The sequence below is a fragment of the Protopterus annectens genome, chromosome 2.part0 (assembly GCF_019279795.1).
Source record: "Protopterus annectens isolate FY-2018-M chromosome 2.part0, PAN1.0, whole genome shotgun sequence".
Taxonomy (NCBI): domain Eukaryota; kingdom Metazoa; phylum Chordata; order Ceratodontiformes; family Protopteridae; genus Protopterus; species Protopterus annectens.
Genome location: NC_056728.1, coordinates 1,126,279,308 through 1,126,299,047, shown reverse-complemented (window position 1 = coordinate 1,126,299,047; position 19,740 = coordinate 1,126,279,308). Strand labels below are relative to the sequence as shown.

At 38.8% G+C, this 19,740-nt stretch overlaps 1 protein-coding gene across 1 annotated transcript in view; it reads left to right on the top strand.

The window, feature by feature from the left end:
• LOC122793371 (probable E3 ubiquitin-protein ligase HERC6) overlaps window positions 1–19,740 on the top strand; it is a 962,939-nt gene that overhangs the window by 455,014 nt on the left and 488,185 nt on the right. The window contains exon 14 of the mRNA XM_044061322.1: window positions 412–528. Coding sequence (XP_043917257.1) covers window positions 412–528 — 117 coding nt within the window. The remainder of the gene's footprint in view (window positions 1–411; window positions 529–19,740) is intronic.

Below are 19,740 nucleotides of genomic sequence, written 5' to 3'. Positions count from 1 at the left end.
GGCATTTTACAGAATGAAAGTGAAAATGCAATTTATACAGAGTGAAAATGGTAACCCTCACCATCATCATTATTTAATATTATCAGTTTTCATTGCAATACTTTGTTTTATACAGAGTCATTTGATTTTGCTCTTCTACAACTTGTTTACTTTTGTTCAAATGTCTGCCTTGTCTTAAACCCAGGCTGTCTTAGACATGCTTTGCTTAGTCCTTTTTTTCTTTATTTTAACTGTTTTGTTCTAATGGCATGGTAGTTTATCACCATTCCTTATGTTAAACAGACACTAACCAATTACATTTTTTTTGCTTTTTTTTTCATTCTTAAATTATAGTTTTACCAGCATTTTATTTTTCTGAAGTTTATATTAATTTATAATACTTAAGTAAATTGATCTATTTCTTTCTTTCAGGCAAATGCCAAGGCCCAGTCACCCATTCCTTTGAAGAAATTCTACATTAAGGAAATTCCTCGGTACTGTAATTTCCTTGTAGATCTAGTCAAATGGAGATGGTGGCAGAAACAACCTGTAAGTCTGTTTCAGTTTACATGGTATATTTTTTCTGCAAGAGTTCTTGTTGGACTTTTTGTCACAAAACATTCTTCCAAAGGATCATCATTATTGTGGTAGCTGAAAGAAACAGTATGTGGTGTGCATTTATTTGTAAATGCTAGTCTGAATGAAATAGCATTGGTACTACAAATTCAGATGAAGTGCAGTTTTTTGATGTATACAAAATACAGCAATAAGTTGTGAATGTTGTTCAGTGGGTTTCTGGAAGGAAACCAAAGCAACAACTCTAGCAGGCAGCCAAATTAACCCATACAAGCAAAAGTCAATCCAAAAAAAGAAAAAGCTAGGAGTCTGACCGTAAAACACTTTAATGATGAAGCTTTCGAATCCATAAGATTCTTTTTCAACACAACATAAAGTCAACAGTGTTACTCAGTTTAAATATAAAATGCCAGCCAATCATATTTGAAATCCAGTCATCTGACCAAGAATTAAAATGCATTGCATAAATAATACTACCTAAAACATAGTCTAAAAAGCATTTTAAGGCATATTAAATGTATTTATTTATTTTATTTTACATTTGTTAACCGGGAGAGTCAGGCTGGATACATGTCCATTTTCAGCAGAGGCCCGGGGAGAAAAGTTCCAGGTTAGTAACGAGCAGTTAAACACATTATAAGACATTTAGACAGTTACAATACAAAGGTTCAGTAAAAATAGGTATGTTACAATGTAATGTAAATACATTTAAATAGGGAAGCAATAGTTAAGACAGCAGAAATAGGTCTGTTTCATATGCAAGCAAGCAGCTAAAACACATTATCAGATAGACAGTTTTAGTAAAAAAATAAGTTTGTTACTATGCAATATACATACATAAAAACAGGGAAGCAATGGATAAGACAGCAGAAATTGTTCTTTTTCTTATGCATTCTGCTGCTGCATATGTTTAACATTCATACATTAGATATAAACATTTCAAATATATTAAGACATAGAACCCAGAACACATACAAAGCATATCATCATCTTCTTTCAGCTATTCCCGTTAGGGGTCGCCACAGCGGATCATCTGTTTCCATTTCTTCCTGTCCTCTGCATCTTGCTGTGTCACACCAACCACCTGCATGTCCTCTCACCACATCCATAAACCTTATCTTAGGCCTTCCTCTTTACCTCTTACCTGGTAGCTTCATCCTTAGCATCTTTTTCCCAATATACTCAGCATCCCTCCTCAGTACATGTCCAAACCAACATAATCTTGCCTCTCTGGCTTTGTCTCCAAACCTTCCAACCTGGACTGACCCCCTAATATACTTATTCCTTATCCTGTCCACCCTCGTCACACCCAGTGCAAATCTTAACAATTTTAACTCTGCTACATCCAGCTCTAACTCCTGCCTTTTTGTCAATGCCTCTGTTTCCAACCCATATAACATATCTGGTCTCACTACTCTCTTGTAGACCTTCCCTTTCACTCTTACTGGTACTCGTCTGTCACAAATCACTCATGACACTCTTCTACACCCACTCCATCCTGACTGTACTCTCTTCTTCACCTCTCTTCCACACTCACCATTACTCTGAATTATTGATACCAAGTATTTAAACTCATCCACCTTCACCACCTCTACTCCTTGCATCCTCACCATTCCTCTATCCTCCCTCTCATTCATTCACACACACATATATTCTGTCTTAGTCCTGTTGACCTTCATTCCTCTTCTCTCTAGAGCATATCTCCATCTCTCCAGGGTCTCCTCCACCTGTTCCCTACTCTCACTACAGATTACAATGTCATTTGCAAACATCATAGTCCACGGGGACTCCTGTCTGATCTCGTCTATCAACCTGTCCATCACCATTGCAAATAAGAAAGGGCTCAGAGCTGATCCTTGATGTAATCCCACCTCCACCTTAAACGCATCCATCACTCCCACCGCAGACCTCACCGCTGTCACACTACCCTCGTACATGTCATGTACCATTCTTACATACATTACTGACACTCTCGACTTCCTCGTACAATACCACAACTCCTCTCTAGACACCCTGTCATATGTTTTCTCTAAGTCTACAAAAACACAATGCAACTCCTTCTGACCTTCTCTGTACTTCTCCATCAACACTCTCAGAGCAAACATTGCATCTGTAGTGCTCTTTCCCGGCATGAAACCATACTGCTGATCAGTAATCATCAAGTCCCTTCTTAACCTAGCTTTCACTACCCCTTCCCATAACTTCATGCTGTGACTGATCAGTTTAATCCCTCTGTAGTTACTACAGCTCTGTACATTACCCTTATTCTTAAAAATCAGTACCAAAACACTTTTTCTCCATTCCTCAGGCATCCTCTCACTTTCCAAAATTTCATTAAACAATTTGGTTAAAAACTCCACTGCCATTTCACCTAAACACCTCCATGCTTCCATAGGTATGTCATCTGGGCCAACAGCCTTTCCATTCTTCATCCTTTTCATAGCTATCCTTACTTCCTCCTTGCTAATCCATTGCACTTCATGATTCACTATCCCCACATCATCCAACCTTCTCTCCCTCTCATTCTCTTCATTCATCAACCCCTCAAAGTACTCTTTCCATCTGCTCAACACACTCTCCTCACTTGTAAGTATGTTTCCCTCATTATCCTTTATCACCTTTACTTGCTGCACATCTTTCCTAGCTCGGTCCCTCTGTCTAGCCAATCGGTACAGGTCCTTTTCTCCCTCCTTAGTGTCCAACCTTTCATACAACTCTTCATATGCCTTATCTTTAGCCTTCGCCACCTCTCTCTTTGCCATGCACCTTATCTCCTTATACTCTTGTCTACTTTCTTCATCTCTCTGACAATCCCACTTCTTCTTTGCCAACCTCTTTCTCTGTATGCTCTCCTGTACTTCCTCATTCCACCACCATGTCTCCTTGTCATCCTTCCTCTGTCCAGATGTCATACCAAGCACCTTTCTAGCCGTCTCCCTTACTAGCTCTGCTGTAGTTACCCAGCTATTTGGTATCTCTTTACTGCCACTCAGTGCCTGTCTTAACTCTTCCCTAAACTCCACCTCACAATTACCCTTTTTCAGTTTCCACCATTTGATCCTTGGTGCTGTCCTCACACTCCTCCTCCTCTTCTTGATCACCAACGTCATCTTACAAACCACCATCCTATGCTGCCTAACTACACTTTCCCCGGTCACCACTTTACAGTCTCCAATCTCCTTCAAGCTGGCCCTCCTACATAAGATATAATCCACCTGTGTGCATCTTCCTCCACTCTTGTATGTCACCCTATGCTCCTCCCCCTTGTTAAAATACGTATTCACCACAGCCATGTCCATCCTTTTTGCAAAATCCACTGCCGTCTGACCTTCTGCATTCCTTTGTTAAACACCATACCTACCCATCACTTCCTCATCCACTCTGTTCCCTTCACCAACATGCCCATTGAAATCTGCTCCAATCACCACTCTCTAACCCTTGGGTACAGTCATCACCACTTCATCCATCTCACTCCAAAATTTTTCTTTCTCGTCCATCTCACACCCAACTTGTGGAGCATATGCACTAACAACATTCATCATTACACCATCAATTTCCAGCTTCTTAAACATCACTCTATCAGACACTCTCTTCACCTCCAAAACACTCTTAGCATACTGTTCCTTCAGGATAACTCCTATGCCATTTCTCCTCCCATCCACACCATGATAAAACAGTTTGAACCCACCTATGATACACCTAGCCTTACTCCCCTTCCATCTGGTCTCTTGCACACAGTAATACCAACCTTCCTTCTGTCCATCATATCAGCTAGCTCTCTCCCTATACCAGTCATACTGCCAACATTCAAAGTTCTGACCCTCACTACCACAGTCCTAGCCTTTCTCCTCTCTTCCTGCCTTTGGTCATGCCTTCCGCCTCTTCTCCTCCTTCAGCCAACAGTAGCCCAATTAGCATATAAAATATGTAATATAAAAATATGTAGAATAAAAAACATATAAAAAGAGCATGTAAAAACATATAGAAGACATATAAGGAAATCCTGTTTCATACATAGCTATGTTTCTTCTTAAGTAATGGTTTTATGCTATTCTTCCTCGAAACTTGTCATCTCTAAAAAAGTATATCCATTTATAATTAGCCATGCCAGTATCAGTTACAATATCACCCCAGCTTTTTTGCTTACAAATTCTTTGTAAAATCTTAAATTTAAATGAATGTTCAGCACTGAACTGCATAATGTGTTTACTAAGAGCATCAGTCTCTATCTGCCTGCGAAACTCTGACAGATGAGCCAAGTCTGTTTTTAAATTTTTGGTTAGTTTTACCTAAGTAAAAATGTATTTATTTATTTATTGATGGATGAATCTATTACAGCAGAATTATACATTTTTCTATATGTGGCTAATCCAGTCATTTCAGCAATTTATGGTTTATCCAAAATACATAAATATACTGAGGTACCACCAATGAGACAAATAGTGTCTGGTGGCCAGTGGGTAACCACCCCCATTTCTAGATTTCTTGAAGAACTGCTTCATCCTTTAATGTATAGCAAGAGTCATATAAAAGATACAAATGACTTTTTGCTTCATTTATATGAATGGACACACGGAAACAAAGTAATGAACATTATGTTTGTCACAACGGACATAAAGTCTCTTTTCATGGTTATACCTAATGAATTAGGTATTGAGTTCGTGAGAGAACCTATATGTAAATATAGCAATTTCTCAACTGAGAAAATAGAACTTTGCTATTTAACGTTGGATATAGTACTGAATAATATTTTTATGTTTGATGAGGAGATCTTTCATCAGCAGTTGGGAGTAGGTATGAATACCCCCTCTGTGAATAGTTATGCTAACATAGTCCTCATTAAATGGGAAGAGATGCATATGGTACTGATACAGAATATTTGAATAGTAATTTACTATTCTATAAAAGATGCATGGATGATATCTTTCTTATTTGGGCTGGAAACTTGGACTTCAGTTTGTTGCTGATTTACAAGGCACTACAGTTTTTTTGTGCTTTGATGTTAATAGCTTGACAGATAGAATTAGCTTTTTAGACATTGATCTATCTTTTAGTAATGGTTATTTTGATATGCACATTTACAGAAAAAATGTTCAGTCAGCATGATATGTTCATTCTGATAGTATGCATCCTAGATTTGTTTGTAATATTGCTGTTCATAGTTAATTCCTGAAGGCTAGCAGGCTGAACACAGAAGGTGATGGTTTTATGCTATAGAGATAGCAAGATATCAGGGTCTATATTAGATGAACAAATCCTTAAAATGTCGAGTACAACATGCTCGACAGCTTTTAAGTGAACGTTCATCTAAGCAAAACCTCAGAATGTTTGAACATTTATAGTTGACTAGCTGACAGGAAGCCAGCGGCTGACGTTAGAATGTTCACCCTGTCTAGCCATTCTTACAGTCCTCCACTGTGGTGCGGTCTCTAGTTGGTATATTTAAGTAGGGGGGTGTGAGTGAGAAGCCCCCCATATTATTTGGTTTATTGATTTGTTGTTTTTTTTTTTTTTTGGGGGGGGGAGTAATGGTGTACAGTACATTTTAGCCATCAGCCATTGGCTTCTTGACAGCTGGCCAACTATAAATTTTTGAAACTCCTTGTTTTAACATTCTGAGGTTTCCCTTAGATGAACGTTCACTTAAAAGCTGTCAAGCATGTCTTACTTGACATTTTAAGCATTCATTCATCTAATATATACCCTGATATCAGACTTTATAAGTAGAAGATATGATACAGAGCTGTTAGAAAGGAATAGGAACGTCTATGTTATTTCTAAATGTGAAGATCTGGGTGCACCCAACTTCTCTAATGTTAGAAGGAATAGTGGGAGTAATGACCAAAGGCCTAAAGATAATAAATAATTGCATGGGATGTATCACAAAGTGCAATAGGCACACAGACTTTGTTAAACAGTACAAAAAATTGGGTCATTTTGAAATCTGACCCTAGTATTAATGAAATTATTAACATGCAACCATATTTTAGTTATAAAAATGAAAGAAACTTAAAACAAAGACTCTGTTACAATGATCAAATATTTGATTCTGATAAGAATTTTAGTAAGCAAGGAACTGTCCCCTGCCATAATTGTATCTGTTGCCAGTATATTAGTTTAGATAAGAAATGTATATATCCAGTAACAAAGGAGCCCTTTATATTTAAAGCTTCAGCATATTGTCTAACAGAAAATGTGATATACTTGCGACCTGCGTAAGATGCGAATGTTGTTACATGGGTAAAACTAACCAAAAATGTAAAGAAAGAATTGGTTCTCCTCTGTCTGAGATTCTCAGGCAGATATAGAGGCTGATGCTCTTAGTAAACACATTATGCAGTTCTGTTCTGAGCATTCTTTTAAATTTAAGGTTTTACAAAGAATTTGTTAGCAAAAAGATGGGGTGATCTTGTAAATGATACTGCCATGGCTGAGTATAAATGGATACATTTCTTTAGAGTTGACAAGTTTCTAGGTCTAAATAGTAAAAATAGCATAAAACTATTACTTAAGAAGAAGCATAGCTATGTATGAAATGGAATTATGTCTTTTGTATGTTTTTACATGCTCTTTTTTATATGTTTTTATACCATGTATTTTATATGCTTTGTACATGTTCCAGGTTATATATCTTAATATATACATTTTAATATGCCTTAAAATGCTTTTTAGGCTATGCTTTAGGTAGTAGTAGTATTTTAATTATTCGTCAGATGACTGGATTTTGAACATGATTGGCTAGCATTTTATATTTAAACTGACTACTATTGTTGATTTTATGTTGTGTTGAGAAAGAATCTTGTGGATTCGAAAGCTTCATCATTAAAGTGTTTTACTGTCAGACTCCTAACCTTTTCTTTTATTAATTTCTGGAAGGTGTATTCCTTTGCAAGGAGTTTTGAATATCTACTCATTGATGTCCTGCATCTAAACCTAAATGTTCCCACTGACATTCACTTTAATTTGTTTTATGCATTCCACTGTGCATATTCAGAGAGCACATGCTGTACAAATTATGTACAGTACTTCTGTTGTGGATGTGCTTCTAACTACAGCACTAACAAAAATACACTATGCTAGTATTCAAAAGACTATACTATATTTATTGAGTTATCATAAAACTATTGATAAATATTTTTACTGTTATGTCTTGGTAATATGAAATTGTATGACTACTAAGAGTTTGTTTTAGGGATACTACATTTATTAATAACTGTGAAGTTTGTTTGAACTGCAGTGTTGTTTTCTGACAGGACTCCTTAAAATATTTCCTTTGCATGTATGGTGTTAAGCTAAGAGATATTTCTGTGAACTGATTAAAACAGAGCAGTTGCACTGTCATTATTTTAAGAGCTATTTCTAATTTGCAGTTTTCCTCAAATAATGACATTGTAATTTGCTCCAAGTTATTTCTTTATTACAGCAGTTTTCAGTGCTAAATTAAGGAAATGTTTTTATATCCATTTACCAGATATTATGGGTCACAGTTATGGTAATGCTAGTATTGTTGCTTTGGTCAAAGTAATGGCATATCACAAAGTGAAATTTCTAGCAGGCTAGCTAAAATGTTTAATTGCAGTACTTATCACGTTGACTAATAGATTTAATTGTTTACTGTGTTTAAACTGGATTTGGTTCATTCAGATTTACGCTGAACTTTTCCTTACTCACTGGTTGCCTCCGAGCTAGAATTAACACACACAGTCACATATTGCACATATCACAATAACAAACACTAATCAGTAAGTATATATTTTGGTTTAAATCCAAACCGTAATGATAATCACTGTCCTTAGTGCAAGCTTAACTGAAATCATAAAAGCAAACTTAATACTTTTTCCTAGAACTAAATTAAGATGCCAATCATAGTTGTAGCGAAAAAGTTTGGGTTATGATTACATTTTAGGTTAAGATAAAGTTAAAAAGTTACATTTTCTTTTTTTTTTTGTTCTAAAAATGAATTTCATATACCTTCATATATATAATTCAAGCTCACATCATAAAGGAAAATATACTTAAGTACTTCTGTACCATCTGTGTTTTACTTTGTACATATTGAAAAACAATGAATAACGTCTGGAAGTGAGAATAAATGTAAAACTATATTGAACACTGTGTGATACTACTGTTTCCAAGAAAAAGTCCATTAAATTAGAAGACTATTGCAGGATTAGGAAAAGGTTACAAAAAGAAAAGGAGGGATTAGAAGCTTCAGTCAGGCATTTTTGTACTAACAAAATATGTATCTTTTTACAGTGTGTGAGAGGGCAAATAATTTATAAAACAAATCTGAGTTTCTGTCTTAGAAATTAAATGCAATTGCTATTAAAATCAATACTAAAGATTGTTGCTAGTTTATACACATAGGTGCCAGTACATTCAGCAGTACTAATTGTTTTGTAAATATAATATGTCTTCAAAGAATTTGTGAATAATTTTAATTCCTTTCATATAATTACTTAATGTAGAACTTTCACAAAATATATAATTACAAGTTCCTACAATATGAAAACAGGATTACCAACATAGAAAAAAGTAGGAACTGAACATCTTATTTAGCTTTTCTGGAATAAAAAATGTGTAAATGTACTGTAGTGTGTACACCTACATGTACTCATCGCAGTATCCTTTTAGTATTCAGAAACAGCCCTAACACAGTGTATGGTGCTCTGACTTAAAGACATTCAGCACTGTGTAGGGTTAGCTCCACGGCCATGCTGTATGACAGTGAGGCAGTGTGGGAAATAGGCATATTCAAGCTAGCCATGTTGTTTCTCTCACTTCTGGAACTACTTCCAGGAAAGCTTTACATGTCGCTTGGCAACTAGATCATATGGATTGCCCTACTATGCCACGTTGATATACACAGCCAAAATGCCATGTTCCTCTACTAACATTTTCAGTGGCATGAGGATCAGGGGAGGGAGGAACCACTAGTCAGCAGAGATAATACAATTGTGACATAATGGCACCATCCATAGTATGTAGAATAGGAGTGGGGGGGGTTCACTAGCCACTAGGGATAATAAAATTGTGACATAATGGCGCAAAGAGTAGTATAGAGCATAGAGGTGAGGGGGAACCACTACGTGCCAGGGTTAATGAAATACTGCTAAAATGGCAGCAAATGCAGTATGGAGGGTGGGGGAAGCACTAGCTACCAAGGGTAATGCAAATGTGCTGTGTAATGGCAGCAACAGTGATATGGGGAATGTGGTGGGGAGCCACTAGCCACCAGGTATGGGTCTCTTTGGAAGTTCAAAGTTTCAAAATTTCGAATTTGATATGGTCAATACCAGGAGAGTGAAGTTTTGAAACTTCAAACTGTTTAAATGGAGATTACTGTGCAGCGCAGAACGGTGTATTTACCATTCTCTTCACTGCGGTGTGATCTTGTTCATAGGTTCATAGGTTCATACTAGGCTATCTGCCCTAGGGCATTTATAAGCCTAGCCAGAGTATGTTTGGCTTTCGCCACCCATTTTAAATTAATTTTGCTATGCCCTTTTTCAAGGTTAGTAGTAGTTGTAGTTGGTATATTTAATTAGCAGGGGGGTGTGGGGGTGCAGGGGGGCTTATCCCTCTACATAAATGTAAAAAAGATTGTTTTTATTTTTTATTGAAGTTTTGACCTTTCAAAACTTCGATGTAATGGTCTTGACCATATGAAGTTTTAAGCTTTGAAAGTTCAAGCTTCCAAAGTAGATCCTCAGGCAGATTACCTTAAGAAAACTGAATGTCCATATAATCAAACCTTACTTTGCTAAGACGAAAACAACAAAACTTTTTTTTGCCGAACTGCAAATTTTTCCAACGGTAAGTAAACACTTGGCTAACATTACAGTGAAAAACACACTGCAGTATGTCAAAACCCCCCAATTAAATATATCAACTCCAAGATCGCACTAAAGTGGGGAAAAGGGCAAAGTTCACTATGTTGGCCAAGTGTTTACTTACCATTGCTGTTTTCGTCTAGGTGAAGTAAGGTTCAATTATATGGATGTTTGGTCTTCTGAAGGGAATCCCCCAGGCATAACCAATATGGGGGGGTGGCATTGGTAGGGAAACACTAGCCACCAGGGATATTCCACATGTGACATAATAGTACTTAAACAAGTAGGGGATAGGTGGATGGAGGAAAGGATTAGGGTCTATATCACGTTGTCGAACTCTTAAAAGTTCGACCGTCATATGGTAGACACCATATGATCGAACTTTTAAAAGTTTGAATGTTTCAACGGAGATCTCCGTACAGTGTGGAATGGGAAGATTTCCCCTTTCTGCACTGTAGTGCCATCTCAGAATTGTTATATTTAAAGAGCGGGGGGTGTGGGGGGTGCAGTGGTGCTTGCCCCCCTGCTTAAACTATTCAGGTAGGTTTTTTCTTTGGTTTATTTTTTTTTATTACATTTTCAAACTTTTAAAAGTTCGATCATATGGTGTCGACCATATGACGTTCAAACTTTTAAAAGTTCGATTATATAATATAGACGCAAGTATTAGCCATCAGGGAGTACTATAACATCTTGTGCCATAATGGCACATAAACTAGTATTGGGATTAGGGGTGGGGAGAAAAACTAGTTAGGGAAGGACAGACATTTCTGGAACAGGTATGGAGACTGTGGGGTGTGTGTGTGTGTGTGTGTGTGTGTGTGTGTGTGTGTGTGTGTGTGTGTGTGTGTGTGTGTGTGTGTGTGTGTGTGATGACATTGACTTGGAGGGTATGCATATACCTTCACAATGAGGCCACAGCAGTTAACTATCACAATGTGCATATAAGCAATGATCTGCATGTCAGGGTATTCATTTAGTTGTACATTACACTTTAATACATTCCTCCACCATTATCTTAACATACCACATTTTTTTTAATTCTTCCTTTCTACAAACTAAACTACTAAAACTTGTAAATAACAAAAGCAAAAACAAGTCTACAGCTTGTAACTGTATAGATTGCTAATAAAACACAACCTGCCATGGATACCAAAATTCCTAGTTTGCCTATTGAACAGACAAACTACTATAATATCTCTGTACTTACCAATACCAATTTTTCTCTTAACCAAGCAATTGAAATTCTGACGGGAAAATGACAGCTTTTGAAGAACTTGAAGTTATATTGTTGGTGAATAAATTAGCTATCAAGTCTCTCCAAATTTTAATTTTTTGGTTATGTTTTCTGTCATTGAAAAGTTTTCAGTCACAGACCTTTCACCAGTTGCTGCGGTCAGTTAGCCTTCCTGGACACCCTCTCCATGAGTGGATCCTTTTGTACATTCCTGCTGCTATTCTTTATAAGGCTGGAGACTTCCCTGTTTTTTGACTGACAGTTGTATAAGGTCTTGTAGGTTGACACAAGTCTTTGATGATGTGATAATACTTTAGTTTACAGATGTATAATAAATGCTGATGTGTATGTATTCATCTCATAATATTACTTTCTTAGAATATAATGCTTATAAAATTTCTTAACATAGTGGACCAAATTCCTAAAACCCAGATCAGTGAGAATGCACAACATCTGCCATCCGACTGTCACTGTACTGAAGAGTAGCCACCCCCAGGAGGACATTACCTATTCCCAGGGGGACATCATCCCTGGGGGGGGGGGGGGGGGTCAAACAAAGTACTGAACTGAATGGAGTCTTACTACAGCCAGAACAGTTGAGATGCCATAACAATCTGTTTATAAAGGACTCTGCAAGCCTGCCTACAATAATACCAGGTCTGAGATGCAGGCTGAGCTGCATGGTCATGAGGACATGTAGCACAACAACTTCACCTGTAGAGTGGATTGGCGAATGCAGGCATCCAAGAGGACAGACAGGCATTTGAGGCCACTAGCTAACCAGAGAATTTAGGCTTTTTTTTTTTTTTAAAGACCACTCTGCAAGGCATCATAGAAGGGCTTTGAGGAATGGCTGGTACTTCACACCTCCATGCATGTGCACAATCCCAGTCTGTCTCTTTTTTTCACTTCCATGGCCCTGTGCACCTGCAGAACATCTCTATCTGTTTGTGGAATTAGGTACTGCAGGTAGCCAGACTTCCAGCAGGTGCTGCCTGCAGTACTTTGTCCCACATACAGATGGAACTGTTGTTTCACCAGTACTTCCATTTAATTTGAACAGAAACTTGTGTTTAGTTATTATACTTTGGAGAACCTTAATATACAATGCTAACCTAGTTCTGCAGAGAGAGCTAAAATCCCCTTTTCAAATCAGGCATGGGGCTCTGGTAGTCCTCTGCATGGTGTATCTTCTTGGCATGGCATTTAATTCTAAGCACAACTCCTTTTGGAACTCAGCCCAGTATGTCGAATATGTTTCTATGATTTTTTTTTGATAGTTTCCTCATTGCTTTAAAGGCATTTATAATACATTTTTTTTACCAAGGAGTCTTATGTGTACTACAGGGGAATATTTGAAAAAAAGTGTGGCTAAAACCTTTCCCTGTGAATTGTATTGAGTTTGAATAGCAGAATCAACATGGATTTATTACTGGGAATTTGTGTACTTCTAATCACCTACAGTTTTATAATACTATTGGTGTAATTGAGATGGTTCTCTTTGTATATATGTAGCTTAGAAAAGTGTCTGATACCAATTCACATAAGGTTATTTCCCAGTTAATTAACTATGAAGTTACTTTCTGCATTGCCCAGTAAATTAATAACTGCATCTGTGTTAAGAAATGATAGTCAAGGATCAATTGCTGACCCAGTTTTTAGTTTGTTTATAACATTACTACCCTTATACCTGTCTACCTGGTACAGTAACTTTGCACTGGATGCAAAGTTGGCTTTACTGGTTACATGCATCTGTGATGAGAAATAATTATAAGGCAGACTTATTAAATGGGTTAACAGGCACAGCACAGAAAGTAATACTTGTAAGTTTATTGCTCTTCATTGTGGGAATGTGAAGAAAGAGTACATATTTGCTGTACATAATAAAATATTGCGCAATAAGACCCTGCATATTTACATTTCTAAAGATCTTTTATTTGAGCCATCCATCCTCAACCCCTTTAGCCATTTTTGCATGGGGTGGGGGTGTCATTACAACAGTGACAATCATCTAGAGCCACGGTTTACATAATCAGGTTCAAATGATATGCAAAAAGACCTTTGGCTTTGTTGTGTTCTGATCTTGTGTGACTAGGTGGCGATAGAGGAAGGCAGAAGGAGGGAGACAGAGTTTGTGAATGTTAAAGGACTGGATGTTTCTGTTCCTGTTGTATTCTTGTTGATCTGTTCCTGTTATAGCTTTGAATGGTGACAAGGTACTTGTTCCTGCTTGTTTACAATGGCTGTTGGTGCTACTCCTTTTCCTCCACCATTTTTGCCATGCCTGGGTGAACCTACTATACCATTTGATAAGTGGCTGAAAATGTTTAATAACTACATGCTGGTTGCTGGTGCATCAGGAGATGAATGGCCAGAAGCATGCAAAAAGCACTTCTCCTTCATTGTCTGGGAACGGAAAGTCAGAGACTGTTTTACATGCTTCCAAACCAATTTATGTCAATGGAGGACGTCATTAGGGCTTTACAAGCTCATTTTGCTCCATGGAGAAATGTTGTTGCTGAGCGGCATGCTTTTAGAAAATGTGCTGAGGCTGCCCAGGAAACTATTACTTAGTATGTGACTGCATTACAATACTTAGCAGTTAAATGTGCGTTTGATACTAAACTGAATGAAATGTTACGTGATCAGTTGGTGGAACATGTGTCTAGTCATCGGAAACGTGAATGATTACTTTTAGAACCTGACTTGCCTTTGGATAAAGCAACTTCACAGTCTTTGAGAATTATGACATCCGCTATGCTTTTCAAAATTAGCTGAAATTATGGTTCCAACTTATGTTGCTAGACATGTCTTTATATTGAGCATAGTACATCCTTCTCTATGTATTCTGAAATGAAGATAATTAAGCTGGAATGCATTCAGCATATGTACACTAGAAGAGAATAATAATGTGAAAATGGTGTCTAAGGAACCCCTACATACTTTTCAACTATTCTGTTTCTACTGTCAAACTGTAATGGGTGTTTTGGGGGCCTCCATAGTAACATTGTAAGTGCTAACCTACATTTGACTTGGAAAAAAGTGATGTTGTCCTACATTTAGACTGCAGAAATTTAGGGCTGAAAAGTAGAGTATTTCACTATGAAGTGGCCAGAACATGGATTAGAATACTAGGTAAAAAAGGAGTATTGGTATCTGCAACCAACACAAGAAGATTCTGTAACTGCCATTTTTGGAACTGTGAATGATATACGCAAAACAATAAACTTTGTAGTGTTGTAGTAATATAAATTTAGGCCAAAGCAAACTAAAATACCATGTTTACTTACCCGACTTTCATAATGCCAGATGAAAACGCAGACAATCCCACAGTGGTTGTTCTGAGCACATGGCCCAGGCCATCTTGAATTAGCAGAAGCCTTTCTTTACCTTAGTGGCAGGATTGTGTTGATTGGCTGATGGCTGGTGGAGGTTGGATGGTCTAGGGCTTGGAGTAAGCACTCATTGGTTCTTTTGAGCCTTTTTTAAAAAAGCTGTTTAAGGTTGTATCTTCTGGTATTTAAGCCCTAACTTTGAGAGGATTTCTGTCTATACACACTGAGCCAAGTGGAAGAGGGGCATCGACTACAACTCTGATCTGAGATATGTAGCAATAAGTATCCTGTTTTTTTTTGCTTATTTTTACTAGTTATTGCTTTATATATAGCACTTTTTATTGCCTGCTGCATACTTTTTACTGTATTTTATTGCTATTAGCTAATCTGCACGGTTGAACTAAAATTGTCTGCCTTACAGGGCCTGATAAATAAAGTTTTTACTGTCACACTGTTTGTAAAGTTTTTTAGCTAGTTTCACTGTGTGAAAGATATTAACTGGAAATTTTCTCTACTTGTTAAGCACCTGTTTGTTTGTTCTTATTTCCTGCCAAGGAGTGCATCATATAACTGATTGCATATAAAAGCATTCTGTAGAGTATCCTTGCTCCTTTATCTGTTTAAAATATGTCATTTTGTGGCTCACTGCTGTTCTTCTACTGTGATAAACATTTCTGTAGTGTTTACTGTCTAAAAGAGTGAAAGCTAGTAGCTGTAGTATTGTTCCCCACTCTCCCTCCCTGTTGGTGTCTTGCTGTTATACTTGGTTGCTTTGCAGTTGCCTGCCCCTACTGTTCATTTGATCTGGGACACCTCTCCCAGTCTAGCTCATTCTACCTAAAACTGAGAGAACATTTGAGAAGGCCAACCCACTTAGTTTCCTAACCTTGAATTATCTTCTGCTTCTCCTTTCTCCCTTTCCTTTACAAAAAAAAAAGAAAAAAAATTGCTAGAATCTCCCTGTGTTCTGCGTAACTGTAACAAAAAAAGATTATGCTTGTTTCTTGCCTTTCCTGTAACTAGTCTAGTCCAGATACAGATTTGCTATATCCAGAACTGTTTGTAAGCTTCTGAGCCCCCCAAGCCTGTCTGTGTTGGAAGGAAGCCTGCTAGCTTATAGGTGGGAGTGGTAAGCACAAGGTAACCTATCTAACACATAAGGAGTGGTTTCCGGCCCATAAATTGTAATTAGCCGTTTGGGCAGCTTTTCCACCTCTCTCAACTTCCTGATTTAAAAGCCTGCATTTGCACTTGTTCCCCCCCTTCCTGTAACTAGTCTAGTCCAGATACAGATTTGCTGTATCCAAGACTGTAAGCTCCTGAGCCCATCAAGCCTTTCTTTTTTGGAGGGAAGCCTTCTAGCTTAGCTTATCAGTGGGAGTGGTAAGCACTAGGTAACCTATATACCACATAAGGAGTGGTTTCTGGCCCAGAAATTGTAGTTAATGGCCGTTTGGGCAATTTTTCCATCTCTCTCAACTTTCTGATTTAAAAGCCTGCATTTGCTTCTTTCCTGTAACTAGTCTAGCTCAGAAACAGATTCTTAGTTTTAGCACTTGAATTTGCTTATTCGTGCTCAGCACTTGTTCAGAAATTGTAAGCACTAAATAAGCTACAAATTACTACAGCACTCAACCTTCCTCATTACCTAGAGGAAAACAGTTTTTGTACTTACTTTCCTCACTTGTCTAGAGGAAAACATTTTTTTTATTCAGGCATGTCCAAGGGTCAGCTCCCAGTGTTCTCTCCTGTCTATCTGATGAATCTGGACATCTTCGGGCAATGTAGCAATTGCCTCATGTACATAGACAACCCTCTCATCCTACTACCCAACACTACAACCTGTGAGAGATGCACTTATCTAGCCAAACTGGAGGTCAAGCTCTCTCTAACCAAGATTGAACTTGACAGTCAAGAGGAGAAGGTAAACACTTGCACCACACCACACTCATCACATAGTCCCACTAAACCTATACCACCAAACTCCACACACAGAAACACAAAAACATTCGTAGAGGCTCTCAATAATAATCTTCTCAAGCAACAGAGACCTCCAAAGCAGAAAATCAAGCAACCTCCACCCCCCCAACACAACCCAAATGACACATAGCCCACAGACTCAGTGTGTCACTCAACCACAGCCCATAAGGCAAAACAATGTACCCAACATACTAGTCATAGGTGACACTATAGTCAGGCACACTGATGTCCCACTCACCAGGCTAAACAAGGAGAAGGTTACTGTCAGCTGCCTGTCAGGTGCCAGGATCCGCCACATAACCCACGCACTCAAGTCACTCCACAACAAGTACAAATATGACTCTGTCATTGTCCATGTTGGTGTGAACGACCTGAGACATACCTCCCTGGACTACATGAAAAGAGACATGGAAGAGCTCTCTGATCTTGTAGCCCAGGTAGGTATGACCCTAGCCATGAGTAGCATCCTGCCATTGCCCAGAAAGATACCATAGTACAAGGACAAAATGATTGACTTCAGCAATTGGCCAAGCTTCTGGTGTCATTCTAAGGGGACCCAATATCTGTCTGCCTGGGACGACATGGTCGACAAACCACAATGCTTTGCCAGAGATGGCCTGCACCCCTGGGATTCCGGATACTGGCTAAAGCTTTTGCCTCCCATATAGTGCCTGTTTTAGGAAAGGTTCAAATGACAAATTCACCACCATAACAGGAACAGGCAAGCAAAAACTGAGGGTAATTCTACTCAATGCTAGAAGTCTAAATCTCAAAATGCACTCCCTCAAGGCACTCCTTAAAATGGAGAACATCGATATCTGTGCAATGACTGAGACCTGGTTCAAGGTTCCAAAGAGCACTGACTGAGACCTGGTTCAAGGTTCCAGAGGCTATAACTCATACCACAGTTTTTGGCCATCTAACCTGGAGCAGAACACTAAAGGCGGAGGTGTGTCCATAATTCATTAAGGATATCCACACCTCCAGGCTAATTGCTCAGCATAATGCATCCGAGGTTATCCAAGTGCAACTAACTCTGGGCAAAACTGCAGTCCAAATTGTAGCTTGCTACAGATCCCCCACCGTGCCCCAGGATTCCCACTCCTCTTTTCTTGATATACTGGAAAATATTATGGTTCAACCAAACACCCTAATAATGGGCGATTTTCAACTACCCCACCATTAACTGGGAAAACTACTCATGAACCAACTCTTTCACTCAATGCTTTCTGGAAATCATAAATTACAATTCCCTGGATCAACTTATCCACACCTCCACCAGGGGCAACAATATCCTAGACCTAGTCATTACCAACATGAGTGACCAGTGTTCCACACCTGAAATCAACTCCTAGTTGGTCAGATCCGACAATAAGCTAATCACCCTAGAGATCCATATCCCGCCACCACTCCCCATTAAGGAAACCATGGTAAAAAAAATGTCTGTAAAGCCAACTTCATGCTTCTTAAGACAGAAGTGGCGAACTTCATGACACCCGTGCAGATGGACAATACAGTTCCGACTGCTGAATCCTACACAAATGCACTCTTTAAGCACTTACACAAGTGCATGGATTGTGCTATCCCAAACAGAACCAAGATACTATCCTCCAAAAAAAAAAGGAAGTCAGTCTGGTGGTTCCCTGCCATAAAAAAACTCTACAACAGAAGGAAGAAACTGTTGCAAAAGAGAGTAAAATCCCATGAGTGGAGGAGCTCCCTGGTCAGCCTCAGTAAGAAGCTGAGATCCCTTATAAGATCCTCCAAAGCTAGCTAGGAAAACAAAATCACCACTGAGTCCAAGGACAACCACAAAGCATTCTATAGCTATGTCAAGAATCTCAATGGCAACACCCAGATCTACTCTGAGTTACAGCACAGCGGCACGAAAATTACAGAATCAACTGATATTGCCAACATCCTGGCAGATAGGTTCAGTGCTAACTTTACCCCCCCTTACCCCTTAAAGGGCCCATATCTATACAGGAAGAATGCAGAGTCCCTGTATTCACAACTACACAGGTAAACGCTGCACTCTCTAAAGCCAAAAACACAGCATCCATGGGGACCGGGCATAATCCGAGGGTTGCATTTTACACGAACTTCAGGATGGACTGGCTCCCTACCTAAGCACCATGTTCAATCATAGCCTCACGTCAAGCTTTGTGCCCACTGAATGGCACACAGCAACAGTTATCCCACTCCACAAAGGAGGAGCCACCACTGATACTGGGAACTATCACTCTATTAGCCTGATGAGCCTGATATGTAAGGCCATGGAACGTATCCTCATGGAACTCATAAACAAAGACACTGGTAACCTCCAGACTCTGGACCCCACCCAGTTCGGGTTTGTGAAAGGCAGATCATGCCTCCTGAACCTGATCGACTTCTTAGAGGCAGTCACCAATGCCATAGATGAGGGTAAGGTGGTTCACACAGCCTATCTTGACCTTGCCAAGGCTTTCGACACCATCCCCCATTCTGGAATTATAGCTAAACTCACTAAACTAGGTATAATTCCCTACGTCACAAGATCAGTTGCCAGCTGGCTCACTGACAGAACCCACACTGTAAAAGTTGCAGACTCCAAAATCTGACTTCAAACCAGTGACAAGTGGAGTACCACAGGGTTCAGTCCTGGGACCTCTCCTGTTTGGTATCTACATCTCTGAAGTACAGGCTAACACAGAGGGCCTTTGGTTAATGAAGTTTGCAGATGACTGCAAACTAGGATCCATAGTAGAGTCCCCAAATGATGTGGACATCCGACAGAAGGGCCTCACTGAGACAGATGCCT